Here is a 20,123-nt window from a genome sequence, read left to right on the forward strand (position 1 = left end):
ACCTCCAACCCTTTTCTTGATGCCGTTTGTTGTGAATTTGGAGGGGATATTTTTCCTCCCCCATTTTCTTAAAGAAGCTATTCTATTTTCATATTTGGTATCAGATGGAGGGAAAATGTCTTTCCTTGTATCTAATTGATCCCCTTATTACATCTAGCATGTTGGAGTTTTCTATTTCACCAACAAAAGTACAATAAATGACTAAGCTACCATTCGCCGCCTTCATTCAGAGCTGATTCTCTCAGTTTTCTCACTTTCAAATGTAAATGCTGAGTGCAAATCTGTTTCGAATGCAGACACAGGGAACCAGTCCATGAAAGTTTTTGACATAATGCATCACATAAAAGTTAAGAATTGGTTTGTATTCGTAGAGTTCTCTCTGGGTACTCTGACTTCCTCCTACAGTTGAGAAACATGATTGTAGAATGATTTGGATTTATGGATGGATGTTTCTGATTCACACAAATCGCTCAGCTGATCATGTACAGAAACTCCTAAGCTTAACTTCTGCAGCTCAAAGGTCCACAGAATCAGTTTCTTGAGTTCCAACTTCTCTGCCATCATGAACGGACCAAAGACCTGACAACGCAAATCCAACACAAGTCAGGAAGTTTCTGGAACGTTGCCTTATAGCTTTAGAGAAGATAAGAGCTGATGGAGTAATCAGTTGCCCCTTGGTCTAATGGAGAGAGGACGATCATGAAAAGCTACACCAGAGGAAGTTATTATTGATCTGAATGCTATGAACACAGCTGGCAACATGTTGCACTTTGATAATGCCTTATATAGTACCCCACTATGTTTTCCCTCTGCTTTAAAGTAAGTTTGCAAACTTATCAATTCAGCAGCAAATCACATATTTATAGATATATTTTAATTGAATTTCTGGCATAAGATAATATGTTTGTATGTAAATGACTGTGAAACAGTCTGCATTACTGAATTCAAATGAGTTGAACTTGATAATTTAATTGAAAATATTCTCCCCTTTCCTAGGTTTCTGCTTACTGCTAAATTGTTTATGTGGGTTTTTTTTTTTTTACTTTAATTTTTTGCTCAATTGTTCATATTCTGATGAGGGAATATGAAAGTTTGCAAACACATTCACTTAACAAAATTTTAAATGTTCTTTTCTTTTCAGTCCGTTTGCAGTCAATCAGGTTTTATTTATTTTTTGTTTTCATTTTCTGGACCTGGAATTAACTCGGTTCTCTTTATTATAATTTATCTTACGTCGAAAAGAAATATGTCCCTGAAAATGTTTCGCAGGTATTTTGTTGATGGATAACCACTGAAGCGATCGTAGTGCTTCAACTGTTCTTCTTTTTGTTTTGTTTTTACTTATTGATCACTGCCAGGAAACGAAAGTAATAACTTTTTAAAATCAAATCTGGAAGTGACAGTTGTTTGCTACCTCCAGCTATCCTTGCTTAAATTGACAGCAAAGGTTGATGAGATAAAGAATGGGGTTACAACAGCAGCTGAACAGAAAAACGCATTTCTTACTCCTTTTATTACTTTTATGTTGTGCTCTAAAAGTTCTTGGAAAATGAGCCGCATCTGAACTTCTAGGTTAAGATTATTAGAAGAACTCGCATGTCTCTAGTTTCCTAACTCAGATCTGTGTGTTTTAAGGCGCAGCATCTCTGTTTCATTTTGGTTTTGTGCCATTTACTTTTCCTCAGTTCTGTGCTGCTGAGAATAGATGATTACACCAACATCAGACTTTTGTAATGATTCCACCTCGTGTCCCAGCTTCTGTTTCAGGAGACCAATCCAGGAGTGCGATTTGAGTACACAGTCAGTCAAAATGTTTCAGAGGATGACGACAGTCCCGGGCGTGTTTACTTCTGGAAATACGGATCGTGGACTGAGTGCAGCGTTACCTGTGGAAGAGGTAAGATTAGGTTTAGCCTCAGACTTTAAAAGCTAGATTAAAAAAGAGGAGGAGATTACCAGCAGGGGTTTTTTTCCCATATGCGACACATTCTCAAGAATTGATAACAAAAACCTTGTGCTTCATTTGAAATGATGTTTTTTCATAAACCTAGCCGCTGCACGCTGCGACTACGGCAACTTTAAGTATGGACCTATTACAGCTACGTGCGCTACAGGTGGCGAGTGGTGTGTGAAAACGATCTGAGGGCCGGCTTTGATCCGCTGGCTGCAACATGTCAGGTATCAAAGTGTCGGGCAGAAATCCGCACAGATTGCTCCTGAAACTGCTTTCATGCAGACTAGAAAACGCAGGAGAAAATGTGTCCTGGTGACCCTTCTGCTTCAAAGCAGCTTGCTCTCTGATGTTCTGATGAAGGGCTGGGAATTCCTTGTATAAAAATGCTCCTCTCATCAGATCTGTTGCTGATGGTGGTGCAGAGTGCAGTCTAATTTGCTCCAGCACAAATTTGTCCCTGTGCACAAAGCCACTTGTTAGAAGTCTAACAGGAGACTCATCTGACCACATCAGCTCCTAAACTTGGTACTGCTGACAACTTGATCACCGATCCGCCTTTGTGCTGAGGCAATAATGTCTTTTGTAATATTCACCTGCTGTTGCACATGGCCTGATTACGTCCTGTGCCGATATTCTCATGAACCTTAAAAGAAAAAAAGAAATGGCCTTTTTCTCACATCACACTAAAGCATGAGCCTTACGTCATCAAACCTGTCACCAGCTGCATCATGTTACTCTGTTCACTGCTGAGTTTTTCAAAGACCTAAATAGAGAGAAGCATGTTCATTTGGGCCCTTGTTTGTTTTTTGGGGGTTTTTTTCTTTTTGCACATCCCAGAAATAAATATTAGAAGCTACTGGCCTAACTCTGCTGTAAGGTGGAGACATGAAGAAGAGTTGCTTGTGCCGTTGAGCAGATAAGTCTTCTCACCAAGTGCCTTTGGCTGTTTGGAGATTTAGTTTGATCCTCACAAGGGTGCGGTGACTTTGCAGCAGCATCCTCAGATCTGTTGAAAACTTTCATGAAAACCCTTAAAAACTTCTTTTTTAAGTATTTTTTCCATTTTCTCCCAGACTATGCTTGTACATTCGTTCTCGGTTTTCTACATTTGATTTATTTAAATCTGGATATAAATGAATGATGATGACTCATTTCTAATTCTGACTAGTGTTTCATCATTTCATTGTGACACAACCTCTGCAGAAAGGTGAAAGGCGAGCGATTGCCTTTGATCTAAAACGAAGCAGAGTCACATTTGATTAAAATGCTTCTCAAATTTAAAAATATCTCATATTTCAAACCATTCTATGTACATAGTAAGTAATTGTGGAGTGTTTTGAGATGTTTGTGGCTTGTTTTTATTTCTTTGTTGTTGTCTTGAAGCCCACAGAGCAATCTTATTCCTGCAGGTTATTTAAGTCATTTTGACGATTTATGATTCAAGAGGCTATACATTTTTTTTATTATGTAATTCTTCAGACCAGGGATAAATGTATTTACATTTCTTATTTGAATCCTTCCCAGTCTGAATTTTCCTTTTAATGTTTTAAATGCACTCTGTGAAATAAGCCACAAATAAGTGAGTTTTCCATAAAAGATTTGGTGTCTTATTCCACAGAAGAATCCATCCCCTGTAGATTCATACAAGCTGTTTATGAATCAAAAGTATCCATACCCCTTAAATTTGTCCATATGTTGTCACAATACAACCACAAATATTTGCATATATTTTATTTGACTTTAATGTGAAAGAACAACACAAGGTGATATCCAGTTGTAAAGTGGAAAGAAAACAACATATGACTCAAAAGATGATTTGCGAAGATGAAAAGTGCAGTGCTTTTTCTTTTTCTTTTTTTTCAAACCTCCCTTGCTAGACGGACATAAAATCTTGTCCAAATGACACGTTTTCCTCCTGGAAGACGCAGCAGCGGTGTCCTTTTAAATGAGCCATTGATCCCCAGACAGATGACAGATGAAACTCCCCCTTTAATAAAGACGTTACATAAGAAGTTCCCTAAACAAGAACCATCTCATTTCCTGCTCAACAAATGTTTAACATTTTGTTTTCTAAAATTACATTTCATATAGTAATCATTTGATGCTGTGCTTTTCTTCTTAATTTAAACTGAAACTGATGTATGTATTAGATTTTTGCTCAATCTGAGCCTTTAAAGTGGGAATCAAATAAAACGATAAAATGTTTTAGTCTGATGAAGAAATAATAGTAATACAAAAAAAACTACTTGCCCATAGAGTAAAATAGCTTTGAAGCAGTAAAATCTAATCTTTTTGATGACTGATTTTCAAAGGATTTTTCAAGGACCCCCGTCCAGCTTGACCAGTTCAACCGTGGCAAATCTGATTGGGCCTGTGCTCACTAAGGCAGCAAGCTGTCCGCACCGTAAGGGAGTCCTCCATTTTGTTTTTTTGATGCATTCACCCTACTTGCTCCTAAAATAAATAAAACGGCTTTTTTCAGTCAGTATTTGTAACATGTCCCCCTCACCACCTTGGGGGGATTCTCTGTTTAATCCAGCAGCACAGAAATAGATACTTAGTTGCCTCTGAATAGGAGCAGCTCATAACCATATTTTAGATAATTACGTCCCATCTTAGCTGCAACCATCAGATCTTTTTTTTTGTTTCTTTGTGGGACTTGATTTTGAACCTTAATTAAACCATAATTATAATTACATGCGGTTATGTAACCAGTTTTATAGCATTTAGTTTTCCATAATGCTTCCCATCATGTTCTCATTCATTTTGTGTCTCTTTACATTTTGATGAAATATTCACTCTAGTGCACACAAGTTAAATCAATGCATTTTGTGTGTGCTTTCATTAAGTCAGTTTAATGAATTCATTTCCTGTCTGTTGTAGATATAGTGCACTGATTTTACTTCTGCTGTTAAAGTTCAAATATGTCTTAGAGGCATACAGAAAAAAATATTTCATAATGCCTGTTTGAAAACAACAGGCCTTCGAAGACTTCAGTGAAACGCAGCAACGATGAGTACTATATGGATGAATGACACTTGAATAAACAGCAAGACCACCTCAGTAGGATTTTCTATCACATAAACAAGAACATACCTTAGTGCTTTCTTTTAGATCAGTTTTTTACTTTTTGTTTCCTTTGTTAGTACAAATATCGCCCAACTTCCACAGATTTAGGAAATCAGTGGCTAATCTCTTCAAGCATATTTAGCCATGAAATTTTGTTGTTTTTTTACTATTGTTTTTCACATGACTGAGGGGATCGACTTCAGTTGGGAACTAAATTTACGTCAGTGTTTATTTTTTCCACAGACATGCAGATGTTTATATATAGACTTTGAGTGGTATGTTCCTGCAATCACAGCTGGTGTCTGTATGTTACTGTTGTGTTGTTTAACCCTGCGAGAAAAACATGAACTGCAAGTGAGAGTTCATCAACTCCTGCAAGAGTTGCTCAAAAGAGAATAATTATAAGAAATTATAAACAAAATATGATTGTCATGTTTCAGGTTTACCTCCTGTGGTTATTTAAACTGTTTTCTTTTTTATTATTATTTTCTCAATCCTTTAAAACTTAGAGGGTCTGTTCTTTGTAAGCTATCGCTCTATGCGAGAATCAGTCTTTCTCCTCAGCAGCCTCCTCATAATCACTCATGAAAGGCTTGTGCTGATTGAAATTGCTCATGTAGGCGGTTTATGAGAGGCTCACCAAATATTTGGGGGTTGGAGGGGTGAAGTGTATTGCAGCAAATGGCAAAATGGCGTACATTTTTTTTGTTAAACTCTAATGTTAAATAGTTGTTGGGGAAATTGGTGCATTAGAGGTACAGAGGGGAGCCTGCAATTATCCGCGTGTCAGTGTGCGACAACAAAGAAAGTTTAAAAACACGAGTTTGCATCCAACCAGATTTTTTCTCTTAAAACAATTTATAATAACCATATTTTCTTTCACTAGACTTCTTTTTTTTATAGAGAGAAAAATGGCGGCTGTTTCTTAGTGATGACAAAATGACTGTACCCTCACGCAAAATGAATATAATGCATTTCTGAATAAACATTTCCCCTAGAAGGTCTTCCAGTTGTTTTGTTTTCCTTTCTCCTTTTGTGTCTGGCTTTCAGTCTAACCTGGTCCTATTGACATTTTGGGAGATGCTGTTTGTAAATTAGCTATCAGGCTTGCACTCTGGCCTGGAGACGGATCAGAGCAGGGGGTTGTTAGTTGTTTCCTCCTCCTGCCGAGTGAAAGTCCCCTCAAGAGGGTGAGAGGAAATGTGCAGGGAGTTGGAGATAAACCTGTCAGAGCTTAAGGAGAGGTGTCCTTAGATGTACTGCTGTGTGTAATAGTTTGAAAGGCAAAGTGGCTCTCTAAAAGGGGGCTAGTTACTGAAGTGTGTTTCTGGCCAGCCTACCATATGTTTGGCATGTATTATTATGTTGTTGTTTTTTTTCTTCTCCTCAACAAACCAGTGTTTTCTGCATGCAGCTCTAATGCAGGAAATGCCAGGCTAAATTGCTTGGAAATAATTAAGTCATTTCTGTACACAAGGGGGGAAAAATACATTAACAAAGCTGTGTCATTGTCCACAAAACTGAATTAAGATTGTTTTTCATAATAGTGCTATGAAATGTATTTTTATTAGCTGAATCAATGTTTCTTTCATTCGTAAAATGGCTCAGCTCCTGCTTTAGCTTCAAAATAAAAGCATTTATACTTTAAGAAAATATTTTTTTTTTTTTTTCATTTATTCACAATTAAATAACCGAAACAGAAAATGCATGACCTGGACCTTGTGGGGAAGATTCTTCTAAAAGGTTAATGAATAATCCAAAATCATTGTTTGCCACAGGCTGCCTTCAGCATTCACCAACTTGATGGCAGCAGAAATGTTCATTTCTATTTGCTTTCCAAGCAGGAGCATAAAAAGCACCAACCAGAGGGCATGAAGGATTCTCTCGCCATAGGCAGCAATGGTTTCCTCCTTGGAGTAATTGATGACGTCTTTCCTTCCTGCCACTGTGCTAACACATATCTCTACACTCCAGACCAGCTTGCTGCCAGAACCCGAGATACTTACTCGTTGCTTTAACTGGAAGTACTTGCCGTTCTCCCCCTTAGCCAAATGGTGGCATCAGGGCAGCAGGGTGTGATTTAGTGTTTTTTTTTCTTTTTCCCATGTCTGACAGTACTGCTATGGGAATCTCTTTTTCCCCATGACTGTAACTTAAAAACATACTGCTGTTGCTCCGTGTCACGGCCCAGTCAGAAACGTTTTTTCGATCTCCCCCCACTTGTTTTCCAGGTGTGCAGAGGCAGATTGTTTACTGTGTGGAAAAGACGACCGGGATAGCTGAGGAGCATCTCTGTGAGCCCTCCACTCGGCTCGATGGCAACCAAACCAGCTGTTACAGAGATCCGTGCCCTGCCATGTGAGTCGGCCATCCAGATATGCTGTAATTTACGATACACTGAGCTTTCTCAGACAAACGCGGCACGTTTTGTTTTCTGCTGCATTTTCCAAGCTTCTATAGTTTTACCCTGAAAATAAGAAAAAGCCTGAATCTGTATTAATATGGCGTTAATGGCGAAATGTAAATCATTCTATCGCTTTGGCTTTTGAAGTAGGACTATAGGTATTTTCAGACGAGGCCCAAGATTGTATGCGATCCTGAGCAGAATCTGTTTCAGATGATCCATGCCTCATTCATTTCCTTTCTGACGTCTGTATTTAACAAGACTTGTTTTACATCTACATGACAACCCAACTACAAATTATATAATGTGATATGATGTCTTGCCAGACAAGCACACCTTTCTCATAATATAAAAAAAGAAGTAATACTTGAGGTACTCATTTAAATTTTTTTTTTAATGTAAAATTTTCATCCCAGCTCCATAAAGATTCCCTGATCTCAGAGGATAAGTACTTTCTTTCATTTTTGCCTGTTTAATTTTAGAAAGCATGATCTGGTTTTACAGTGAGGTGAGGAGAAAATGACCTGCAGTTGCACTGAAAAGTTTCTGCAGAAAACTTCTTCGACTCAAAACAAATACACAATCTGACACTATATTTAATGATATATAAAATTTCACTTAACTGGTTGGTATAGGGGTTTAAAAACACTTTACATGGAGGGTTCATATGCAGCAAACACAAAAATTATTTCTCACTGCATGCGAAAAGACTTTCGCACTCAGGCACATTAGAGGAAATGTTTAAATCAGCTTATGACTCTGATAACATGAGATTCTAAAACTGAAGCGTTTGTCCACATTTACCTCAAACCAGCCCTGGCTATTTCTGAAAGCATATCATTCCACCATCAATGTAGGTTTTCTTACTTCATAATGGACCATACAACTCAAGATCAGAGAACATTTTTTTCTTTTCTTCTTTTTTACTTTCACACACTTTTGGGTAGCAAAGTGTAGCTTGTTAACTTTGGTAGACTCAGAAAAGAAACAAAATTTTCTCTCAAAACATAAAGTAGCTCTGTACTGAAATCCCCTTCGCTTTCACTGCGGACATGATTGTGTAGGACTTGTCTTAACCTTTTGGAGATTCAATGCGTTTTTATTTGATTTTAAACCTTATGTAAATTGGGGTATGATTTGACTCTTACTCCCTGTCATCAGTTTTTTTTTAAGTCGCTTCCGTTTCTAGCTCCTGTTACCTGTTCATTTTTAGTCTCTGTGTATTCTCACTCACTAATTGTCCCCATTTCACCCATTTCTGTCTGCTTTCTCTCTCTCTCTCTCTTTCATGTCTTGTTTATGGAGTTCATCATAAGTTTGAGTTCAGTTTTTGTTTTTTACATCTGAGGATCCCAGGCAGGAGTGACGCATCTCGCCTGCTTCATTTCTCAACTACCCAGACATGATCGAGGTCCTCTAAGAGCACGGATAATGACATCAAGTGCTTCTTATATGTTAAGTGTTGCAATTGAAACCAAAAAAAGAGAGATTGTAGCATTTATTTAGAAGGTCGAATTACCTTCCAAAGATTATTACTCTTGTGATTACCTGTTGAAGTCTGCACTCAAGAAACTCGGCTTTTTAATCTGTGTTTTGCAGTTAATTTGATTTTTCTGCAGTTGACAACATTTCAAGATCGATACGATTCCTGAGAGAAATATACAATCTGCATTCTTACAGAATGTTCTCTGAGTTGTCATAAATAATAAATTATATTCTTTTGCAGGCAAGGCAGAGACGAAAATTATAGTCATTCGGTGTAGAGAGAAATGAACGGTGGAATCACCACTGTTTTTGGTGATTGACAAAAAGAACATGTCTAAAAAACTTAAATCTGTATGCTGAAACAAATAAAAAGATTGTAAAAGTCGTTCAAGGAAATAAATCTAGAGAATTGACTAAAAGATGTTGATCGTTCTTGGCTGGCTGCTTTTTAAGTCGGCACCAAATACCCCCAAAATGTTTAGATTTTAAAATGTGCAAGTTGACAATAAAGACATCAACACAGCCTGGCAGTAAGTTCTTTAAAGTAGAAAATGTACCCAGATGTAGAAGAGAAATTGGAAGAAATAAAATTGAAAATTATCAGAAATGAAATGAAAATAAATAAATAAGTAAAAAATCAATTAAAAACAAATCAAGCTAAAACAATGTTCAATGTCCTGAGGAGAGGCAGACATGGAGATTGTGGATGATTGTGGGACTCCTGAATCTGAGATTGCCACTGAAATCATGTGGGAACATTCATTTGTTGCCATGGCAGTGATGCATAAAAATATGACAAGCACATTTTCGCCATTGCTGATGACAAGCAGCTGTGTTTCAGCTAGAGGAGCAGGGCAGATGGCAGCAATTACCCATGTTGGAAAGGACACAAATGGACTTTAAAATTTTGGAGACTTTTTCATTCCCGCTGTCAGTAACGGGTGTATTGATAGGGAAGTGCCTGCCTGCGTTTCTTCAGGCTGAGCTAAAGATTTTGAACCATTTATTTAGTGAAAACAAATGAACTCAATGACATTGCTACCAAAGAGTCTGGATCTGGTGGAAACCTTCCCAGTTGATTGGCCAAAAGTTTTTTCTGTCATCTCCAACATGACAGAGCTGGAACTGGCATTGATTTCTGTTCATATCCATGCCTTAAAGTATTAGAAAAGCTATGGGTACACTACTAAGTACTTCCTAAAATGCCTTCGGTTCGTGTTTCCATATTCATTCATTCACTTATTAAATTATTCGCTTATGGATTTGCTTGCAACTGAAATAAACAGCCGACTTAGTGAGGATTTCATATTTTTACCCAAGAGTTATGTGGCTAAAATAGATTAGCTGCTCATTTCATCAGTTACTTTAGTGTGTTTACCAAAGTTACGGCTCTTAGTTTGAAGACTTTTTGTGTTTTTATACGTTCCTTCAATTGCAAGTATAACATTAAGCCATTATTTATTTGTTTTTGATGCTAACCCTTCACCCATCTTATTTTCTTACTCTTTTGACACCTGCATAGAAATATGGAAGAGAAAACCTTTAAGAGGTCCTCCTCTCTTTCACTGCCATTTATTGCTGCTGTACACGATGAGTTTCATCAAAACATCCTTTTTTTTCCCTCTTTTACCATTTCAGTTCACCACAATGTGCAGAAAAGTCTCCTTCGTTGAACAAAATTTGAGTCATTTTCATTGAGCAGCTTTTCTTTTACCCTATGCCTGACACATTATGAACATTTTGTGGGGGGAAGAATGAAAGCGACTCACAGAACCTTTCACTGCACTGCCGAATTGGCGGGTCCGCATTAGGACCACGGCGAGGCACAGTCATTTTCATCCCAGCCATGCAGATTATTTGGAAATCGTTGCTTTCTTTGTGTCGTCTGTGCAGATGGTGGGTTGGAGATTGGCATAAGTGCTCAGCAAGCTGTGGTAGCCTGGGCCAGGCTAAAAGGACGGTTCTCTGTGTTCGAGCTGTCGGTGCAGAGGAGCAGGAAGCTCTGGATCCCAGAGACTGCAAGCACATCCCCAAACCTGAGTCCACATCCGCCTGCAACACACACATCCTCTGCCCTGCCAACTGGAATGCTGGCAGCTGGTCAAAGGTCAGTTTTCACTGTCCTCAAACAGATGGACAGAAAGGTGCAAAATTTGTTTCTCTGCTTGTGCATCACATTAATTCAGATTTCTCTGTACTTTCACACGTCAAACTTTTCAAAATGCCAGAAATATGGCTCTGGTATTTATTTCCCTCCTGTCATTATGGATACAGATAACTCAAAGCTAAGCTGAGGGATTTTATCCAGTTCATAACCTCATTCATTTTGCTCTTTAGTCCCGGTATTAATTTCATAGGTCACTTCTCCGTATCTGTGTTTCCTAATTGAATACAATTGTAAATGGCTTTAATCACATGTGATTATAACATTACAAATACATAAAACCTTTGTCCCAGCCTCTTTGTCTTTCCTTGCATCCTTGTAGCTTTTTGTCTTTTCTTCACATATTCTACCACAGCGTTAGGATAAACTGAAATATAATGAAAAATAATTCAAATATTTATTTCTTGATCTCCATCACAAGTACCTTAAATGTTTAATTTGATTGAAACTGAACACTTGTTAACTCACCTAATTTGTAATAATTTGGAAATATGATTTCCAAATGAAATAATGTGCATTATTCACATTATTTCAATGAGCAAAATGAATTATTCAATGTGCAATAATTCATTGCACATTGAGTGAATTAAAACCATATTAGGCAACATCCTATTGCTAAATCTGGTTTATTACAGTTACATAACTGTTTCCTTACAGTAAAATAAATTAAGTATGTACAAAACATCCTGAATGTGGTTATGAATTCACAAATGTTCATAGGTGGATTTTCCACCCTGAAATAATTTGAACGGTATAAATGACACCTCAGTAGTAGACGCAGTTCTAGGTTGTTTATGTAGGGATACGTAAAGACATATAAAATTATTGCTTAGTCTAAATTTTGTAGCAAGTTATGATATGTTGCTTGGGCAAGTAATCTGTTGTAGTCAGCATTAGTTTTTAGACTGGAGTGTAGGATGTACCCTGGCTGAAAACCTGCCCACACGCTGAACCATCCTTGTTTGTTTTTTTTGCCTGTGGTTGTGAGTGTACTGTACTTTTGAATAAAATATAAACATAGTCTTTGGTTCTAACAGGAGAATCTAAAGAAAAAATACATTAAACCATCAACTTTTAAAAGCAAAAAAACACTCTGCTTGTGAAAAAATATATTTTTCGGTAGTCTAACAATCAGTGAGAGGAATACCTGCACTTTTGTTTTTCTTTTGCTTGTAATTGTTTATCTGAAAAGTTTGGGGTTCCTCCCAAATGTTTATTTGTATTTCTAGAAAAGCATAATAACCAGTATTTCATAATGTGGTTTATTCAATTATTACGACTGAAATAAAAAAGGGAAAAATATGGATGTTGTATTTGAAACATCTTGAGTTGGAGCACAATGAGATGCCGTTTATCAATGATAAAAGCATAGATTTGTTTCTGCTGATTTTCAAATTGGTTCTTTAATTCTGAAAATCTACATTAGATTAACTCGCTCTGTAGATACTTTATATTTAAATATACACAAACAAGTCTTTTTATTTGTTCTCAACATGTAAGAACTCTGTAGATACTTTAATCAGTGACAAAAGTACATAAGTTCTGTCCTACGTTTTAAAAAGAGATTAGGTCTGATTTCAGTTTCCTGCTGGTGCTAATTCTTGAATTGCTGGATATCACTGATTCAAACTCATGCCAACTGAAAAAGATTTGAATCCACAAAATGTAACGTGTATTAAAGACCAAAATCCCCTTCCTTTTCCTCCGACTTCCTTTTTTAGTACAGTTCTGATATTATAAAATACAAACTTGGGTGTTTTATCTTTCTTTTTATGTGTAATGCTGCAGATTTTCTGGTTAAATAAATGAAACACAGTTAATGAATGTATTAATTTCCACCACAGAAATACAGTTGCTTGCTAACCTGGTGCACATTAACTGACCAAGAGGGGAAAAAATCTGTTAAAGAAACATTTTTGGTGCTTTATTAGTGCTTTGCTAGTTAAAACTGCATACAGATATGAAACATCCATCTGTCATCTATTGTCCTGCGGTGGGTCCCAGGTTGGCTGCACAGTGGTGCAGTTGGTAGCACTGTTGCCTTGCAGCAAGGAGGTCCTGGGTTTGATTCCCAGCTCGGGGACTTTCTGCATGTTCTCCCTGTGCATGCGTGGGCACTCTCTGGGTACTCCGGCTTCCTCCCACAGGTTAATTGGTCTCACTAAATTCTCCCTCTGTGTTGCCCTGCGACAGACTGGTGACCTGTCCAGGGTGTACCCCCCCTCTCGCCCAGAACATTAGCTGGAGATAAACCACCACCCCTCCTGACTCTACTAGGGACAAGGATGTTAGAAAATGGATGGATGGGTCCCAGGTTTTTATCTCCTGGGTCAGTGGGTGAGAGGTGGTGTACAGCATCACAGGTCAATGTTGCGATACAAGACACACAGCCATGAACTCACATGTAAGGACAATTTTGGAGAATCTAGGACTATGGAGAATCTAGACACTCCATAGTTCTGGAGTGTCTGAGGACGTTGGAGTACCCAGCGAGAACCCATGAGGAGAATATGCAAGTTTCTTGCAGAAAGATGCCTGGCTGGAATTCAAACCCAGGCCTTCTTGCTGCTTTGCAATAGTGCAACCAATTTATCCACCATTTAGCCTATTTTGGTTCCACAGTGTTATTTTGAATTGCAGTTTGAACTTGCACGTGTAAATGCTTGTAATTGCCATATGTCTTGTGTTTCTTGCCTGCAGTGCTCGGTCTCCTGTGGTCCTGGACTGCGCCACCGCAATGTCACCTGCTCAAGAAACACCGCGGTTGATTGTGATCCTCTAAACAAACCGTCATCTGTCACGAGCTGCCAGGTTCAGGACTGTCTCCAGGTTTTGGGTAATTTTGGAGACATCGAATGGTCCGGCAGTGGCTGGTCGAGCAAGGAAGTGCTCAATGAAATAAATGCCATACCTGAAGCTAAGCCTCCCCCAAAGTACAGCACCACCAAAGGTCAGCCGAGGAGTCAGAACGACCATAAGTATGCGGTTGAGGATGATTTTCACTACCACAATAACATTGAGAATAACCGCTTCATTGACGATGACGAGCCCTCTCATGAAACCAGTGTTCACATTGATGATTTTTACTACGATTACAACTTTATCAACTTTCATGAAGACTTATCGAATGAACTTGGGCACTTTGGGGAGGAGCCGGAGGACAACTCTCCACAGGAAGCCAAGCCAACCCACAGCATGAAAGCAAATGCTTGGACAGACATTCCACAAACTCCCACAGCTACTTCTCCAGCTGCGACAATCACAGAGCTCCACCTCTTGGAAAGTCAAGAGCCACAAAGCACAAAAACAGACGACACACAGGCGAAGTCTGAGGAAGTAAATCGAGATGAAATAAATGACTTCCTTTATGAAGATCACTTCCTTCCTGTGTCTGCCACCCGACCGTCGCCACCTTCCAAGAACTCGCATTCACAAGCGGGAAAAAAAGGCAAAAGTCTGTGGCCTGGAGTCGCCGGCACAATGCAGAGTCTGGTTTTCAGCACAAAGCAACCTGCGGAGGATGAGACATGGGGTCAATCTGGAGAGGAGGTGGAAAATAACGACACCGATTTCAGTGAAGAGGAAAATCATTTTAACCGTCTCACCGTGACTCCAACACACAGCGCTCCTGCTGCCAGACATCAAACCACTGCTGTTGCTGCAAAATCAAACGCTCGAGAGGAGGCCGAGTTGGACATCTCTGCAGATAAAAATGTAGGGAGCTCAGAACCTTTAGGCTTTCCGTTGCCAGAGAAGGCAACTCATGCTGTGACTGAACTAGACAGTAATGTATCAGAAATACCTCAAACAACCAGTCAGGACACAGATACGCCAGGTGCTTTCACAATAAAGGACTGGATGCTGAATCAGAATAATGTCGCCACGAGTGATGATGGCCGGTGGGACCAGCTGGGCATACAGTCACCTCTTCCCTCTCATAAACCCTTTCTTCCTGCCATTCCTCTCATTCTAATCTCAGGTAAACAAGGCACATCTGACGACTCGATATCTGTAGCTGAAAAAGAAGTCAGGTCGGATAAAAATCTTCAGGGAGCTACAAATATTCCTCCAGATGTAAAACAGATACCTCCATACTCTGAGACAACTGGAACAGACCCCACATTCCAGCCTCCTTCCTTTCGCTTTTCCAATTTTGATCACAATGAAATATCCGTTCCCTCAGTGACGCAGGGCCACGGTAACAGTCACCCTGACCCTTCATACCGGTCGATGATCACATCGGCCGTTCCTAAATTCAGCTCAGCTCCTCCACAGCTCACAAAATCGACTACGCTCAGATCTCTGCCAACCCATCCGCCGGGCCTGTGGCTGCATCCAGTCCAAACGTCAACCTCCCCATTCAGAGGGCCCGCCTTCTGGGTTTCCGGTAACTGGAGCACTGTGCGTATTTTTGACTTATTTTCCACATTCTACCTGTTTTAATGATGCAGTAATGACAATTAAAACGTCAAATGTTTGATGTATAAATTGACCAATACAACATACAGTTTACTTTCATCCTCAAACATAGTTTGAGGATGTTAATGTCAAACTAATGTTTCTAACACCTTAAATCTCAGTGTAAAACCAGTGGAGTGTAGATGACAAGCTGGGGAAATGTGAATTATGTCTCTCTGGTTTTAAGCTTTCAGACTTGTTCTCTCTTAAATGACTTTGTCTGTGGACAGTGCTCCACCAGCTGTGGTCTGGGTGCCGTCTGGAGGACCTTAGTTTGCAGTACGGGCTCAGAATCTGACTGCGATCAGACCAAGAGGCCTGCGCCTGCCAGGCAGTGCTACCTGAGGCCGTGCTCCACATGGAAGGTCGGGGAGTGGAGTAGGGTGAGATGGCATGAAACTCCGCTGTATATGTTGGACTTTTCACTTCTGAACCACCACATTTTGGGTTTCACCAAACTAATTGTTGTCAGGAAGGAAAAGTCATCCTGCTTTCTCATGCCTCGTTGGTGTATGTGCTTCCCCTCTGACCCCGTAGTGCACCAAGAACTGTGAAGGTGGAATGAGATTCAGAGAGGTCCAGTGTTTTGACCTGAGAAACCAACGACCTCTTCGACCTTTCCACTGCCGGGCCATGTTCGCCAGGCCGTTAACACAACTGCCCTGCAACGTTCAGACATGCCTTGACTGGTACACTTCCTCCTGGGGCCAGGTGAGCTAAATAACCAGACTGTTTAGCATGGGCGTAGGTTTGGGTATGGACGGTCGTGACATGTCACGACCAATATTCAAGGGATATAAAATAGTCCCGACCAATTTTTGCCATATTAATTACAAAAAAAGAAACATATGTATTTAACAAAAACAAAATAAATAAACGAAAATCTACATTGATTAGTTCAGTAAGTTGTAAGGTCCCACCAAAACTTAGACCAAACCTACGCCCTTGCTGTTTAGAGTTATGAAATGTAGTCATACTTCAATATTTGATGGAATCTTTGGTAATCAAGTAGTTCATTTAAGGGAATAATCTATTCTTTCTTTTTAAATGTTTTCAGGTTCGTTGCTAGTGATGTTTGGTTTTATTTCTGTGTTATAAATTGAGAAACAAATTGAGCAGAAGGCAGCAGAAACATTCAAACATCGATATCTGATCTTTGATGCATAGTTCAATGTCCACTTAAGACAAATGTAGTGATAGAAAAATATATAATATAAATCGAATGTCATCTGAAAAAGTGTATTTTTTATGATGATGTATTTAGAGGAAAGAAGTAATAAAAAAATAAGAGCAATATCTTGGAGACTGAAGTTATATTTTCTTCTTTGGTTCTGACAAGATGATTGAAATGGAAAAATGTATTTAATTCAAATGTAAAAAAAAAAATGTTAGAGAAAAAAATAATAAACACTTCCATCCTGCGAATCACCAACTGTCTCCGGAATAAAAATCATCGATTGTTGTTGTATATTAAAATGTAGCACCATTAGAAAATGGAAACGAAATCAGAAAAACTCTTCATTGCATCACAAAGACAAGTTTACATACACAATCACATCACAGGATTAGCAGAACCTGCACTTAAAAACACAGTCCTGCTTTTCACTCCTTCCTCCTTCTCCAACACCTTCTGGGTCAGAAACCAACCAGCTCCAAGTCCGGTGGTCGAGCAAAATCTTAACATGTTGTGAGAGCAGTCTGATAACTGGTGGAGAGCAGCATACCGTGCAAAAGTAAGATATTTCAAAGTCCTCTGGCTCCTGGCATTGCGCTGCAGAAAAGTGTGGAAGCAAACCACAAGAGAAACACGGAGTTTCCACGAGCCGCTGCACCTGTCCTCAGCACAATGTCCTCGTTAGGACTTTGACAGCAAACACTTGGAAAAAGACCCGTCTGAGGTCCTTCACTTTTTTATCGGGTCATGAAGTGATTGAGCCAGGCTCACTTTACATAATCAGTTCATGTTTCACTCGTGATGGATTGTCAACAATAGATCGGTGATGATTGGGGCGCCACATGGGTCACTGTTAGAGCAGCTGCACCACATATAGTGGCTATAGTATTATATTATAGTGAACAGAGGGGAACTATACTTTTTTTACCTTTTGGTGCCCAGTTTGCTTCCCGTCCCCGGGGCCATTTTCATGTCTTCCTCTTCTCTCTCTTCTCAGCCTTTTTGTCCTGTCCAGCTACACCTTGAAAAAATTGTATCCATGTTAAACTCTATAAGTAGAGCTAAAGTTAGATTTCCCCTCAACATGTTTGGGCCCTGAAAAGTTCACATGCACAAAAGTGGATGGGTATTGTGGGTAAAAGCATGTGGGACGATTCATTGAAGATTTTGTTACAGGAGTTTTTAAAAACACAATCGGCAGAAACAAAAAATATTTTTACCCGAGGACACAAAAATGGTTTGGCTGCTGAGTTGCGTCCTCTTCTCAGGTTTTATTTTTCTTTCTTGTAATCCCAGATTTCAAATTCCTGCATACTTCTTAACAGAAGGTTTTAGGTGAGGAGCTCTTTACCCATTTACATCATAAAGTCACTTATTATTCTTGGATGATTTCTGGATAATTTATGTAGCAAAATGCTCACTTAATCTTTCTTCTGTGTTGCTAATTAGCGCTCACATATTCAGCTAACACTTTCGCAATCAATTTATTTTTTGTAACGTAAACAATCCATTTTGGAATTAGCCGGGGATCTCCGGATGTTTTCACAGAGGCAATAATATCTGTCATTGTTTTATTATGGAAACATCCTTTTTTCAAAGTCACCCAACTATTTCAAAGAGTGAACTTTTTCTTTCAGACTCTTAACTTTGACATATGAATCTTTGAGGCAGAAAGACTCCTAATACTCAGAAATGAATTTATATGTAACCAATTTTAAATTGGATGGTTCCTTCAGAAGCTGTGTTCCTAGCCAGAATGAGAGAAGCTATCCCTATGTCTTCAGCTGAATCTAGATTAAAAAAAGGCAAACATGGAAAAGGATTCTCAGAGCTGATGAAGAGCAAGTGACTCATCTGTCAGGTCTGGTATTAAATCTTTGCTGGATTTTATTAAAGATGCAATTCTCAGAATCATCTGCTCATCAGTTGCAGATGAGATGTCTTCTATTATTCTTCATTTATCCACCTCTCCCATTCTTTAAAAAACCCGGAAAATATGCTGTCATGGCCATGAATTGTGCTGAAAATTGTTGAATGTGATCAAAGTTCTCAAAAAAAGAAAGATCCTTCTGAAGGAAATCTATCAAAAACGGTATGGTATTTTATGTTATAGAAAAAATATCTGCATGTTTTTATGGTTTGATTGAAATATACCTGAGACCTTTAAGCTATATTTAAATGTGCTCGTTTCCTTATTGCACAGTGTTACATGAGAAACAGACTGCCTCTGTGTCAGTAACATTCTCATCTTTGTAAAGCACTGAGCTGCTGCACTGCCGAAACACACTGCTGTCAGATCCGTTTTAGCTTGGTGAACCTTTCTCTGGGAATTCCTGAATATTCATTTATTACACTGATGCAAGACGGGACGGATGCTGAACTGTCAGAATGCTGCATTTGTTGCTTGGCGCTGTGTGTTTTGGTGTGTGTGTGTGTGTTCATTTGGAGAGGATGAAATAAATTGCATTTGTGAGGGATTTGGCATTGTGGAAAAACAGGGAGCTGACTCAGTACAGTGCAGTCAGCTCTAACACAGTCACTACTGTTAGAGCTGTCCAGACGAGCCTCTTTAGTAGCTCAACAAGAAAATTATGTCTTGACATGTTGGAATAAAGCTTAAATATTTTTCAAATCAGCACTGTGGACCCATGTCTATGTACGGTGCAGAACACACACTCTGAGCTCCTTCTGCATGAATTATTGTGGCATGCATGTGATAAGCCTGTGGCTCAGCTGAGATGTTCTCCTCAGTAAGCTGCAGTTAAAGACGTCTCTGCTTCAGGATTAGCTTAACACAACAAATGCAACATTTTTTGCCCTTTTCCTGGTTGAAGAACATCAGCCTACACCTTGTGAATCTTTCCCAAAATCTTATTTGGGGTTTGCATTTTAATCCTGGCTGTTGGCCTGTATAAGTTGTTTTTTTTTTTTTTTTTTTTTTTTTTTACCACATGTTTTCCATCCACTCAATTTTCCATTATTTCAGTCAGCTTGTCCAGCAGTGACCTTTTTCGGCTCACCTTGTTACAGGTGACTGTGGAGGACTGTTCTCTGCAGTTCTCTCAGATTGTGAAGCCTTACCATTTTTGACATCCACCTGTTCCTGTATTATCATAATATATCCAATTTTGAGATGCTTTAATCAAGTGGTCCTAAATTGTTAGCAAATGTAACTCTCAGTTGCTACACACACTACTTTAAGTGGGTCAGCATGCGAAGGTTCACATTACCCCTCACAGTTCCAGGACTTTTTCTTTCCAAAGTTCGGTGCGTACCGAGACATTTTTCCGGAGTTATAACAGGTGTTATATTAGTCTGCATTTCCCCATCATTGTGCTCCCCCTACAGCTGCGCTTCGCGCAAAAATAAATAAATAAAACCACAAACAACAAGATTAAAGACACATGTTCCCACT

At 39.0% G+C, this 20,123-nt stretch overlaps 1 protein-coding gene across 1 annotated transcript in view; it reads left to right on the forward strand.

Annotated features, from left to right (window-relative positions):
* The window catches only part of adamts7 (a disintegrin-like and metallopeptidase (reprolysin type) with thrombospondin type 1 motif, 7), a 137,387-nt gene that overhangs the window by 83,417 nt on the left and 33,847 nt on the right, over positions 1-20,123 (forward strand). Inside the window, exons 16-21 of the mRNA XM_032560787.1 lie at positions 1,756-1,897; positions 7,255-7,381; positions 10,806-11,019; positions 13,777-15,477; positions 15,765-15,917; positions 16,072-16,245. Coding sequence (XP_032416678.1) covers positions 1,756-1,897; positions 7,255-7,381; positions 10,806-11,019; positions 13,777-15,477; positions 15,765-15,917; positions 16,072-16,245 — 2,511 coding nt within the window. The remainder of the gene's footprint in view (positions 1-1,755; positions 1,898-7,254; positions 7,382-10,805; positions 11,020-13,776; positions 15,478-15,764; positions 15,918-16,071; positions 16,246-20,123) is intronic.

This window comes from Xiphophorus hellerii, chromosome 4 (assembly GCF_003331165.1).
Source record: "Xiphophorus hellerii strain 12219 chromosome 4, Xiphophorus_hellerii-4.1, whole genome shotgun sequence".
NCBI lineage: Eukaryota > Metazoa > Chordata > Actinopteri > Cyprinodontiformes > Poeciliidae > Xiphophorus > Xiphophorus hellerii.